The 13,750-nt window shown below is 39.4% G+C and overlaps 1 protein-coding gene across 1 annotated transcript in view; it reads left to right on the forward strand.

The window, feature by feature from the left end:
- The window catches only part of LOC118477876 (FMRFamide receptor-like), a gene marked incomplete at its 3' end in the record, with an annotated part of 63,699 nt that overhangs the window by 43,249 nt on the left and 6,700 nt on the right, over nt 1-13,750 (forward strand). Inside the window, 1 exon segment of the mRNA XM_035970433.1 lies at nt 4,449-5,520. Within this exon segment, the coding sequence (XP_035826326.1) occupies nt 5,237-5,520 (284 nt within the window).

Here is a 13,750-nt window from a genome sequence, read left to right on the forward strand (position 1 = left end):
GCCCCCCGATGTGTCTTTCAACTGCGAAGTAGTTTACGTTATGGGCTCGCCTTTAGATCAATAATTGTTATCATGCTGGTCTGCAGTGCGGATGACCCTGGCTCAAATTCCCAAACGGGACATTAGTTGAGACACTGAGTTGTTTGGAAGAGTTTTTATGGCCCTTCGCCTACTTAGCGCAGTCTTATCGGAGATGGACTTTAAAATAAGAGGTCTCGCCTCTTGAATAAACTTACAGTGTGAAAGGAGCACTAAAAACAAACAGCAGAAATGACCCATTTACTCGTGCTATTTAAATTTATTAGGGACAATTAATTGTTGATGGTCTTTGGGATATCAGGTGGAGCGCCGGCGACTATGGCTTCGCTGTCGCCTGCAGTAGATAATTTTTAACGAGCAACTCGCTGTTAAATTGGAACCCACAGGGTAAAATATCAAGGGGAAGACCTCGTGGAACTTGGAGAAGAGTCACAGAAATGGTTGTACAGAAAAGTGGGAAGACATGGAATAACATCAAGTGACTAGCCCAGGAATAGGAAAAAGTGGAGAGTGTTTGTTGGTGGCCTATATCCTGACCCAGGGTGAGAAAGGCAATGATGATGATGCTGATGAACCCGCTCAGTGTTCCTGCTGAGATTATGCTGTGTTCCTCTCAGCCCGGCTGGCCTAGATAGGCAGGATCGGAACTACGCCTCCTAAATGATCAAAATTATGTTGATTGGGTCGTAAAAAAGTTTCATTAAAAATCAGATGGAGTCATAGTCATAGTGACGTAATGGATACGTTCTTTGCTGTTGCCAGCTGAAGACTTTAGTTCAACTCCTAAGTGGAGAAGATTTGTGAGACAGCGTGGTGGAATCAAGCTCTCGTCAATTTTTGGGCATGTAGAGTTATTGATATTATCTTAAAGCTTGTTCACTTGTCTTTATTTGGATGAAAAAAATATCCATTTATCTTGAATACAAGTCGAGATATTTGCAAAAGACGGAGGTGGGGGTCACCTGTTTTCAGAGGTAAAACTAGTGAGAAAATGGCCTCCAAAGATTAGGTATTTTCTCAGCTTAAGAGTCCGTAATAACTGAAAATTTACATTTTTGTGTCTTTAATCAACGTTTTTCAGAAAAAATCCTCACAGTAATGAGTTCTTTAATGGGCATGAAAGGTGTTAAGCCAAAAACCAAAAATTTGATAAAAATTCACAAACCCGTGGAAAAATGCAAGTTTCTTCACTTTGATTATTTTGACGAGAGCCTGATTCCAGCACACTGCCTCACATTTCTTTTTTCGAGTATCTCCGTCTGTCTGCGGGGATGGAGTATCCCAAAGAAAAGAGTTTGAGCTGGCTGCAGACGAGACAGAATGAAAGCTGGACCAAATAGTACCGACAGCAGATAGAGAAGTGTAGTAGATTTTTGTATAGCTTCGCATTTGCTATTTTTCGCTGGAGGCTCCGTGGCACTGCACGAAAATGCTTGGACTGAAGACCCGGAAATTCCCCCAAACCTCAAGGGTTCGTCCCCCGATCAGCGCAAAGAAAACAGAAAACAAACAAACAGAAACAGCAGTAGAGCACTCATGAGTCATGACCTGAGTGTGGCCCGCCCCCTTAGGGTGTCAGAAAATAAAGGTCGAAACACTTGCTTGAGGGGGAGGTCTGAAGATTTCCTGCTGTCCGCTCGTCCCACGCATTTTCTCCCACTCCCAATCGTCAGAATTGGCCCTGCCTGTATAAGCCAATCACCTGTGCAAACGGCCACTTCCCATTTGCCTCTACTGCATACTTTTACGTTATAATGAGACCGTGTAAAGCGACCACCAACTGTCTTTCCTCCTCGACAAAGGATGACCGTCTTATGCAGGTACGACCTTTTTGCGAGTAACTCAGTTTTACAATAACAAGACCAAGGTCATTCGATGGGCAGAAGCACACTATGTGATTATTTGCCGACATCATGGAGAGGTCGGGCAGATACAAGAAGATGTACGTTTCTGGTGTTTCAGGACACAGTAGCTTGAGCAGCGTGTTGGAATCAGGCTCTCGTCAAAATAATTAAGTGAAGAAACTGGCATTTTTCACCAGGTTTGTGAATTTTTATCAAATGTTTGTTTTTTGTCTAAACACCTTTCATGCCCATTAAAGAATTAATTTCTGAGTGGATTTTTCTGAAAAATGTTGATTAAAGGCACCAAAAAATGTAAATTTTCAGTAACCACGGACTCTTAAGCTAAGGAAATAGCTAATGTTTGGCGGCCATTTTCTCATTAATTTTACCTCTGAAAACAGGTGACCCCCCACCTCCTTCTTTCGCAAATATCTCGACTTGTATTCTAGATCAATTGATATTTTTAAAATCCAAATAAAGACAAGTGAACAAGCTTTAAGATGATACCAATAACTCTACATGCCCAAAAATTGACGAGAGCCTGATTCCACCACGCTGCCTTACATAATATTATAAACGTTCGAGACTTCGTGGTGAAATCAGACGCTTGTCAAACTTGACTTATTGAGTTTTGGAAAACCACGCTTCTCACGAATGGTCAGTATAGCAATAAAACTATCCTGCAGAAATGCGTAGACATATTTGACCCAAGAGAAATAGGCACGCGGATCAGAACGGAAATACATTAGAATAGCGTGAATGTAACACTTTTCCCTAAAGGGTCGTACAGAAAATGAAGAGTCAGCGACGACAGAGTCTTCAGATTAGAAGTGGGACTTTTGTGCAGTTAGGCGGGAGAATCGTAGCGCTGGGTGTGTGGGAACCAGACGAACAGATGTGTCTCGGAAACAATACAAGGGGCGCCGTGAGCTATAAAACCAGGGGATCAGTCTGTTCCTGAGGCAAGCTTTGACCTGTGAAACGACGACTCCTTTACACTACGCCACCTTCTTTCGAACCACAAAATCCCATCCCACCCGTTACGCCAGGCACCAAACAGCATACATAAAATTGAAAAAAAAACAACAACCCCCAACCCCAAAAAAGCAACAACAAAAAAACAGAAAAAAACAACCAAAATAAAAAAGAAAACTAAAAGAACAGAAGAGAAATGTGAGGCAGCGTGGTGGAATCAGGCTCTTGTCAATATTGGGGTATGTAGAGTTATTGGCATCATCTTAAAGCTTGTTCACTTGTCTTTATTTGAATGAAAAAAATATCAACTTTTGAGTCCAGATATTTGCAAAAGAAGAAGGTGGGGGTCACCTGTTTTCAGAAGTAAAATTAGTTAGAAAATGGCCGCCAAAGATTCGTTTTTTCCTTAGCTTAAGAGTCCGTGGTAACTGAAAATTTACATTTTTTGTGCCTTTATTCAACGTATTTCAGAAAAATCCACACATAAATGAGTTCTTTAATGGGCATGAAAGGTGTTGAGCCCAAGAAACAAAAATTTGATAAAAATTCACAAACGTGCAGAAAAAAAGCAAGTTTCTTCACTTTGATTATTTTGACGAGAGCCTGATTCCACCGCGCCGCCTCACAAATGTAAAGTGTACCAACAAAACAAAAAGGGAATACAATGAAAAAACAAATTACTTGATTCCTTGTTCTCAGGCGAAAGTGCCAAGTTCCTATCTCGGGTGAAACATCTGCAGCAGTCAAATCTTTTTTTGTTGTTGTAACCCAAACATTTCTTGGCTGCACTGAAGTAGCATGTCTGGACCCCCCTCCCCCTCCCAAACCCCTTCCCCACCCCCTCCCCCCCCGCCTTTCAGAGGCTAGATAACTCAGACGCTCAAAGAAAATCAAGGAATGTCGTATAAACGAAATAGATGGATCGTCTGTCGGGTATCTGGTTGAGTACAATCTATAAACTACAGGATTTACAAACAAACGAACAAACAAACCCCAAATTACAACAACCCCCAAATCAAACATCTCCCCAGCGGCTCTCGTGGCCTGGAGGTTAAGGTGTTCACCTCTCATTCAAAGGTCCTGTGTTCGAATCCGGTTAGCGACGCAAACATTTCCTACTCTAAAATTATTTCCTTTCACCTCCTTTCCTGCTCTCTAGCAATATTCTGTCGCCTGCTTTGGTCTCCACTTTCTTCTTTCTCACCCCCACCCCCTCACCTTCTTTGCCCCCTCCTCTGGGCTCCTGACTCTTTCTGCAGCCTTTCTACTGCTTCTCCTTGGCTCCTTTTTGCTGCTGTCTTTCTGCCACACCCCTGATCTTCTGGCAGGAAAGATCTACACCTAGCCTTCTCGGACAAGGGCGAAAAATCTCGGAGGTCCCATTTGCAAGTTGCGCACGTTAAAGATAGCTTGGTGGTCTAAAATCGATAAAAGTAGGCTTCGGCCACCACCTGGTCAAAATTCAATATTTTCTACCAACTGAAAATGTTAGGTGTGTCCTGCGCGCTCATATGACCTTATGCAGAAAGTAAGTAAAGTTACTGTAGAATCTGATTTTTAACTAACACTTTTTTTCGTCTTTTCCCATAGGAACTGAAAGGACGAGGAACAGGCGTCTCTGAATCAACGACAAGTTCATGTTACCACCAGAGAATATTATTTTGTTTTTATTAACTTGAGCGATGCTGCCCTGATACTTCTCACGAACTTGATCACATCGTCATTCCTCTTGTGCTGATGTGAAAGGTGTCCGTGCATAGTGACAAACATACTTTTTTAAACAAATAGCATTCATGCATTATCGTACACACATTTGCACGTACCTACACTAACATACATTCTGACTCGTCCTACCAGTGCACGGGACAATGGAAACTATCCAACCTTTTGGAATTTGTGTAGAAAAACTGCATTTTCTTAATAAATGGATTATAACATGATAGTTTCAAAACTGGATATAAAGAAGTAAAGCGGAAAGAACGAAAAGTCAGACTTCTTGAGGAGCATGGAAAAGACTAAAATAAAACAACTGAGTAGAACTGCAATATAATTAGGTTTCAAGGTGAAAACAATCATTCAATATATTTTAAAATACGTCTTAAAAGAAAAAGAAATACAATAACTAGGCATTGATAGTAGAGTACACATACTAGCCACAATTGAAAAGTAACAGCAGGGACAATTGTAACAACAGAGAACAAATCCAGCAATAACAGGAGCAACACGAACTTCAACGTTATTACCGACACCAACATCACAAGGAACAACAACACTTTAAAGCCATCCCTTTTCCACGCCAGGGATAAAGTGAATACTCAACGTAACAGCTCCAATTCTAACTCACACCTCAGCTCTACGTATACCAGACTAGGTTTGCCATGACCGAAATCTTCACCCCTGGGCCCTACGAGTGCGGCTACCACGACCCCACCACAGACTACTACCGGCCACCGGAAGTTCCTTCGGAGAAGCTGGACTTTTACTGCGCTGTAAGAAACATTTACGGTGTTCTGACGACACTCATAGCGTCTGCCGGTATCCTTGGCAACGTGGTGTCGCTCGTGATTCTGCCAAGGACGGGCGGGGCGAGGAGCGCCATTATCCTGCTCTTTGGATTAGGAGTTTACGATACGGTCTTCTTATTTTCCGGCATCTTCCTTCGGTAAGTTCACGACAACGGTAATGTAGGCACAAAACCGGTGTCTGCATTGTGAAGGTTAAACTGGTACTCGTAGATTTGCTCGTGTATGAAAGAGTTCGTCGATTTTTATAGAGTGTTCTTTTTTTGTTGCTATCATACATTTCCCAACAGCCCAGGCTGGTCCCTTCTACAGGTTTGTTTGAAGCATTTTTTTTTATAGTAGAGGGTTTTACGGCGCTCGCAACTGCATAAGGTAGTTTCCCAATAAAATTAAATGATATTTTGTTTTTGTTTCTGGGGTATAAACACTTTAAATACAAAATAGGACAAAATACGTCGATGGCAAAAAACACGTGGCTAACAACGTGATTCGCTTCTCCTGCCGGTAAAAAAAAACAACTCCCTCTCGCCCCCCTCCCCTTTCCTAGAAACAAAACAAAAAAAAATCTGTAAAAAGTCAACAACAACAACAACAACAACTACAACCCCCCCCCCCCCCCCCCCGCCCCAACAAAACCACAAAGCAAAGAAAACACAGGCAGGAACAGGGAGTTAGGCCAAGGCATATATTTTATAAAAGCTCTATAATCTGGAATAAATGAAGTGGAAGATTATATTGATTTTAATTTTCTAAGTGAAATGAAATGCCTGAAGAGAAGACCAGGATCACCGCGAAAGGGAAAAGCTTCTGACAGAAAAGTCACGCTATAGGTTTGCGAAATACAGGCTCAGAGAACTAGGAAGAGACAAAAAAGACTGACTGTATAATAAAAAAGAAAGTCTTTTGTGATGAAAGAAAAACTACAATAGAGACGAAAACAGTGAGTTAATGGACATTCTTTTTATAGTTCATGTGTATGTCATATTGTTTGTTGGGAGTGTAAGATTTATGATTTGACTTTGGGATGAAAGAGTCACCTTACCACACTTGACACTGACTGTCGTTGTGAGGAATGTGACAAGTGGTCCAGACATAAAGAATGGTCACATGATTGTTTGGTCATATTTTCAAAGGTTAATTTCAAGATCAAAAAGTCTCAAATCCAATAGAAACTATTTTCGGTATCCGCCATCCTTTTTCATCTCCATGGAAACAAAAGCCCTAGAGAAGGATGTGGATTCATAACATTTTGTTTCTTGTTTACTCACCGAGGAGAATTCACTTCTTGTATTATGGGTAGTCTGTCCAATGCTCTAGGCACTTGAAAGGAAATATTGGCCCAAAACTCTACGGGAGCATAGAGAACCTGCGGCGAGCAGCAACCTTTGTACCAGAGACTGGGATGCTCATTTAGAAAAGAAGAAGAAGAAGAAGAAGAAGAAGAAGAAGAAGAAGAAGAAGAAGAAGAAGATGAAGAAGAAGAAGAAGAACAAGAAGAAGAAATACATTTAATTGTCCATCCAGCTTTTATCATCGCTGGTGGCCAGTGTTCCGGTCTCCCCTCCGACTAGATCTATAACTTGTCGTTTTCTATGGTGCCCCCCTCTCTCTCCCTCCCTCTCTCTCTCTCTCTCTCTCTCTCTCTCTCTCTCTCTCTCTCTCTCTCTCCCTCTCTCTCTTCCTCTCTCGCTCTCTCAAAAAAGAAAAGAAAATAAAAGGAATATGTGAGGCAGCGTGGTGGAACCAGGCTCTCGTCAATATTGGGGCATGTAGACATATTAGTATCATCTTAAAGCTTGTTCACTTGTCTTTAATTTGGATGAAAAAAACATCCATTTATCTTGAATACAAGTCGAGATATTTGAGAATGAAGGAGCTGGGGGGGTCACCTGTTTTCAGAGGTATATTAATGAGAAAATGGCAGCCAAAGATTTGTTATTTCCTTAGCTTTAGAGCCGGTGGTAACTGAAAATTTACATTTTTTTGTGCCTTTAATTAACATTTTTCAGAAAAATCCACACAGAAATGAGTTTTTTAATGGGCATGAAATGTGTTGAGGAAAAAACCCAAAAATTTGGTGAAAATTCAAAAACCTGCGGAAAAATGCAAGTTTCTTCACTTTGATTATTTTGACGAGAGCCTGATTCCACCACGATGCCTCACACATAATAAAATGATAAATAAGCAGAAACTTTAAAACGATCTTAGAGTTGACAGACACGATTATTAGTTTACAATCGTTGCCGTAATTTTTCAAATAGTCTACATCATTAGAAAACTACACCATTTGTTATGATATGTTTTTTGACTTTTGAAATTATACCTGTTTTTGCCATTTTCGACCACTCGCGTTTTCTGCCAGCCCTTACAGTTGAAATCCACTTCATGGGAGGAATTAACATTAAATATTTGTACATCGAACAAGACTCGTTTGCTCTGTTGTTTTCACTTTCAAAAAATTATAATTTTATATTTAGATAATAAAAGTATATTTACATATGTGCAAAGATGCAAGTGCTTTACAACACAACGCTTATTTCTGAAATAAATAAAACGGAGAGTATATAACGTCTTCCCCCTTGTACAGCGTTTTGGACTGACTGATATCAACACGTTTTGTTCTGCGCTCTGGACTTTTCGCTCATAGACACAGTTCGCCTTATTAACTGACGACCAAACTTTTATTTGGATGCCTCTTTTAATGAGTCTTCTGAGGAGGAAAGCGATGATTGCTGCAGCCCCCCCCCCCCCCCCCCCACCCACCCCCCCCCCACCCCCCCCCCCCCCCCCCACCCACCACACCCCTCTCTCCTTTCTTCCCTGAGAGACGAGAACCATGAACTGACATCGACCTTGGATCCAGGGCTAAGAAGCCAGAGGTAAGCTCCTTTGCTTACTGAGTACTAAATCTTACATCAGTCACTTCTCATGACTGCTTTGCTACATTTTTCACACTAAATAACTGCAAATAGTATTTATTTGTTCTTTTGAAACAGTATGCAACTGTTGCTACAGACATTAATCTGTTGTTTACTAGTTTACATGTTACCAGGCTAACAGTTCGCAGCTTATTTTATGCCACTTTAGCCACGCTGCTCTAAGTGCAGGCTTGGGTTATTTGTACATACAAATCTGTGCAACTGTAGTTTCACGTGATTTTATCTATCATACACAACATTGTTTATTCTTATTTGTTCACATCTATCCTTAAAGGCTAGGAGAATAATCGTATGGTGACCACGACAATGTCCGGACATGGTTTGGGCGCGGGTACACACCAGTACAAGGACGCTGTCTGTCATAAGACTGGACAAAATCTGAAACTTTCAAGTATCTAAGGCCAGGTAACAACTATTGTCCTTTACTTATCCATGTTTTTACTTACAATGCCTGGTCGCTACAGCTTGAGCTTTGCCTCTCTATGATCTCTGATGGTATTAGACAATGGTCTGCATTGACCAACATAGATAGAGAAAAGAACTGATCTTTTGTTGACAATCTAGTAGTGTTTGGTAATAGTAATGAATTGTGTTTAATTTTGTGCTTGGCTTAGAATTATTACATTTTCTCGAGTCATTATTTTAAAATACTATGTTCATTTCAATACAAATGGTCCTGTTACAAACAACAACAACAACAAAAACAAAAAAAAACAAACTCCCCCAAAACAAACAATCAAACAAAAACAACAACAAACAAAAAACAACAAACAAAAACAAAACAAAAATCTCTAAACAAAAACCACAACAACCATTTTTAAAAAGACCTAACGTTGACTCATTCTGACCCTTCCCCCTCCCCCCTCCCCCGACCCACATTCCTCTTGGCCTATGTCTATACTCTAGGTACACTCTTCACAATATTTGTCACACTGGAGCTGGTAGAGCAGACCTGCCAGTTCACCTTTGTCTACGCAGACGACATGATGGCGTTGGAATCATCATTTGCAAGGAACAAAAATCGCTCACATCAGATGTTTTAAAAATGTGAGGCAGCGTGGTGGAATCAGGCTCTCGTCAATTTTTGGGATTGTAGAGTTATTGGTATCATCTTAAAGATTGTTCACTTGTCTTTATTTGGAAGAGAAAAATATCCATTTATCATGAATACATCGAGATATTTGCGAATGAAGGAGGTGGAGGTCACCTGTTTTCAGAGGTAAAATTAGTGAGAAAATGGCCGCCAAAGATTAGTTAATTTCCTTAGCTTAGGAGTCCGTGGTAACTGAAAATTTACATTTTTTGTGCCTTTAATCAACTTTTTAAAGAAAAATCAAAACAGAAATGAGTTCTTTAATGGGCATGAAAGGTGATGAGCCAAAAAACAAAAATTTGATAAAAATTCACAAACCTGGTGAAAAATGCAAGTTTCTTCACTTTGATTATTTTGACGAGAGCCTGATTCCACCACGCTGCCTCACAAATATTTTCATGGCTGTTTTGTTTAATTTTAGTATTGTTAGATTCGTTCCAACCGAAGAACAATGTTCCACTAAACATCTATGTCAAGGCCTTTGGGATAAGGTTTTGACGTATACATTAAAGTACGAAGGAAGTCAGTGATTTCTAAAAGTGTCGAGTTTTCACAGTGAAAATAAGGCAGATAAAGTAACCAAACCCAGGTTCCTCTCAGGGTGCATTAGACATAAGTGCAGAGAATTTCCGGCTGCCACATGAATGATGGATCAGTATAGATCAAAGAATGGAAGCGAATAATTACATACAGGTATAATTTCAGGCAGTAGGGCTATACAACAGATAAAATCGGGAATAAAACTGTGAGTGATAGCTGAATCTATTACAGGGTACACTAATTTCGAAGTTTACCCTGGAAAGGTGGACAAACTTTGTAAACCCAGGTTTAGAATGGGATATCAATTTTATTGTTTATAGATAACATTTACACTTCCCTGCTTCTCTTTGGGAGTGGGATGTAACTTGATCAGATCAGTTCAGATCATAGAAGAATACAAATCGACAGGTAAGAGGACAACTAGAGCCGTTTTTCTCAAAACTTTGTTTCCGTACCCTGCCTAACAAAATCGTCCATATCTTAAAAACTACTGAAGATATCTTAAACATTTAAAAGTATATTGTTCAGAAATGAATTCTGTACAAGAAAATGCCAAAAAACGGGATTTTTCAAAATGAGACATGTGGTCCCTTTCACCAGGCACACACACAGTTTTGGAAAAGCCATTTTTCAAAACCATATTATGACACATAGAGCATTGAAAATATTAATTCCCTGATAACGAACACGAGAGAGACAAAAAGAATAGAACAACTGCAATTACCCAATACATATCTTTAACTTGTCTTTACTCAAGAATTATCTAATGCAATAGAAACGACGAAAGCAGCCTGAAAGAAATGTAATGTAAGCAAACGATTAAAACAGCCAGTCAGTAGTCTTAGCCCCACATTCCTCCTTTTAGAAGCATTTGTATCAGATGCTGCAGGTGTAAAATAATAGAAAGAAAACAAACAGAAACGGTTTGAATTGTAATGAAATCTTCTGGTTTAGTCAGACAAAAATGTTTATTATTAGAACATCATTACAACAAAAAGTTTAAGCGCATAGAGCCTGCTATTGAGCTACTACTACTATTATTATTATTATTATTATTATTATTATTATTATTAAAATGTGTTTACTTTTATTGACCCATATTTTATTACTTGGCCGTGCGACAGTGTTATATCATCTCTACGTCTTTTGCTATTTTACATTTTCAATGTAATGTAAACATGACAAGAATCTTTGTTACATTAAATCACGTTGTTTTACATTTTCAATGCGTGTCACAGACACTTATACACTGCTCTCAAAGGTTGGACGTAGCTAAAACAACCTAATGTGCTTTAAAACATTGTTTTCCTGTCCAAACGATTTTTCACTCTTTTCTTATACCTTTTTGTTTTGAGGATTCATAGTCTGTCCATCATGACATATTGTCCATCAGTTCTCACAATATGCGAAAATAGACATTTGGCTTGGAGAAAGACGTCGGTGATGAATGGGTTCGGCTCTTTGCCTTGCAAACAGTAGACGTGGGTTCGATTCCCACTTTTGGAGAAAATTCAATCCACATGGCATTGGACAGAAGGGCAAGAGCCCAGCTGTTGCTGGATCGATAACAACAACAATAACAACAACAAGAAAATTCAATGATATATCGCCTCCTCTCTGGTGTAATGGAACGTATCAGATTTCTAGAACCAAATCCTGCTGTAGCAATTCAGATGTAGCTGATTTAATGCAGTGAGTACAAAAGTAGTGTATCTTCTTTGTCACGACAAGCTCACTACGTTAACTCATGAGTTTTATTAAATTTTTTTTGGCACCAAAAAGAAGCTCAATGACTTTCCATTTCGAGACTTACATTCTCCGAGAATTCGTATCTTTATTGAAACTGGAACAAAATACTCTTTTCCTTTATTCCTTCTACAACGTTTGAAGCGGGGAAAAGTTCAGACTGGGTTACCAGAATGACAGAGAGTAACGAAACGACTTCATAGGTGTTTGTAGTCTTATGGCTAAATTCTTCGACTGGCCCATTAGGCGAAGGTAGTTATTTATCCACCCATGTTGGGATGATGTTTTTTATTAACAATCTCTCTCTTTCTGCTACGCTGTATCCAACGTAAATCCCATAAGTTAGTCCTGAAAGAGAAAAGAATATGTCTCCTTGATGATGTAGCTGTGTTGATATGGACGCAAAAACGATACGTCAAAATTACAAGCTATACTCTCTAACCCAGGATGTTTACTGTCCTGAAAAGCTTCTCATTTCGCATTTGCATGTCGAATAATATGCTCGTAAACAGCGGAGAAACAAACATTAAAAGATCGTATAATATTATCCTCGCTGGAACACATTTTTGGTCTTGCCCATGCCAATTGGATGTCTTGCATGAGCTTAAGATGAAGTTGACACCGAATTCATCTAGATAGACAGACAGATAGATAGATAGATAAACACATGCATGAATGAATAAATAGCGTGGATGATGAGCGATGATATATACTCGTAGATAGATAGGTAGACAGATAGATAGATAGATAGATAGACAGATAGATAGATAGATAGATAGATAGATAGATAGATAGATAGATAGATAGATAGATACATACATACATACATACATACATACATAGGTAGACAGTTAGGTAGGAAGGATGGTAGGTAGGTTGACAGATAGATTTACACGTAAACAAATGAGTTGAGTGGATTTTATAATCGACGGATGAATAGGTTAAACGATGAATGGATGGATGATTGGATGGATGGATGGATAGATGGATGGATGGATGAATGGATGGATGGATGGATGGATGGATGAATAAGTACTTCAACATCACTATTCTGACGACCATTAACGAGTGAATACAAAACGTTCTTGTGTGTGCGCGGGCGCGCGTGTGACATACGCACACACATTAGAGTTGGGGGTGGGTAATAATAATGATCAAACTGCAATATTACTAAAAACAACCTGAGACTAATCTCAGAAAGACACAACTGTCCGAAACTAAAAGGAATTAGATAATCCCGTTGGGAGACGACGTCAGCAGCAAAAAGGCTTGACATTTGTGAGGCAGCGTGGTGAAATCAGGCTCTCGTCAAAATAATCAAAGTGAAGAAACTTGCATTTTTTCACAGGTTTGTGAATTTTTATCAAATTTTTGTTTTTTGGCTCATCATCTTTCATGCCCATTTAAGAACTCATTTCTGTGTGGAATTTTTCTGAAAAACATTGATTAAAGGCACAAAAAATGTAAATTTTCAGTTACCACGTACTCTTAAGCTAAGGAAATAACTAATCTTTGGCAGCCATTTTCTCACTGATTTTACTTCTGAAAACAAGTGACCCCCACCTCCTTCTTTCGCAAATATCTCGACTTGTATTCAAGATAAATGGATATTTTTTTCATCCAAATAGATACAAGTGAACAAGCTTTTAGATGATACCAATAACTCTACAATCCCAAAAATTGACGAGAGCCTGATTCCACCACGCTGCATAACATTTTGTTCCTGGTCAGAAAAGGAAGAGAAAGCTTCCACTCGGTATTTCGTGGGTCATTGGGTTGTGTCTAAATCATTTAGCCGAAAATACCCAAATCCGGACATGTCTGTCAGATATAAATGTATAGTTAACTTGTAAATGGTTTATTTTTGAAGAATGTTTATTTTTCTAGGAGTTAAGTGCACGTTAATCCTACCGTTTTAGGAAGTTGTTGTGTGGATATGCGCGGGCGTGGAAATGTGTGTGTGTGTGTGTGTGTGTGTGTGTATTTGTGTGTGTGTGAGTGTGTGTGTGTGTGTTTGTGTGTGTTTGTGTGTGTTTTTGTGTGTGTGTGTGG

The sequence above is a fragment of the Aplysia californica genome, unplaced genomic scaffold (assembly GCF_000002075.1).
Source record: "Aplysia californica isolate F4 #8 unplaced genomic scaffold, AplCal3.0 scaffold00267, whole genome shotgun sequence".
NCBI lineage: Eukaryota > Metazoa > Mollusca > Gastropoda > Aplysiida > Aplysiidae > Aplysia > Aplysia californica.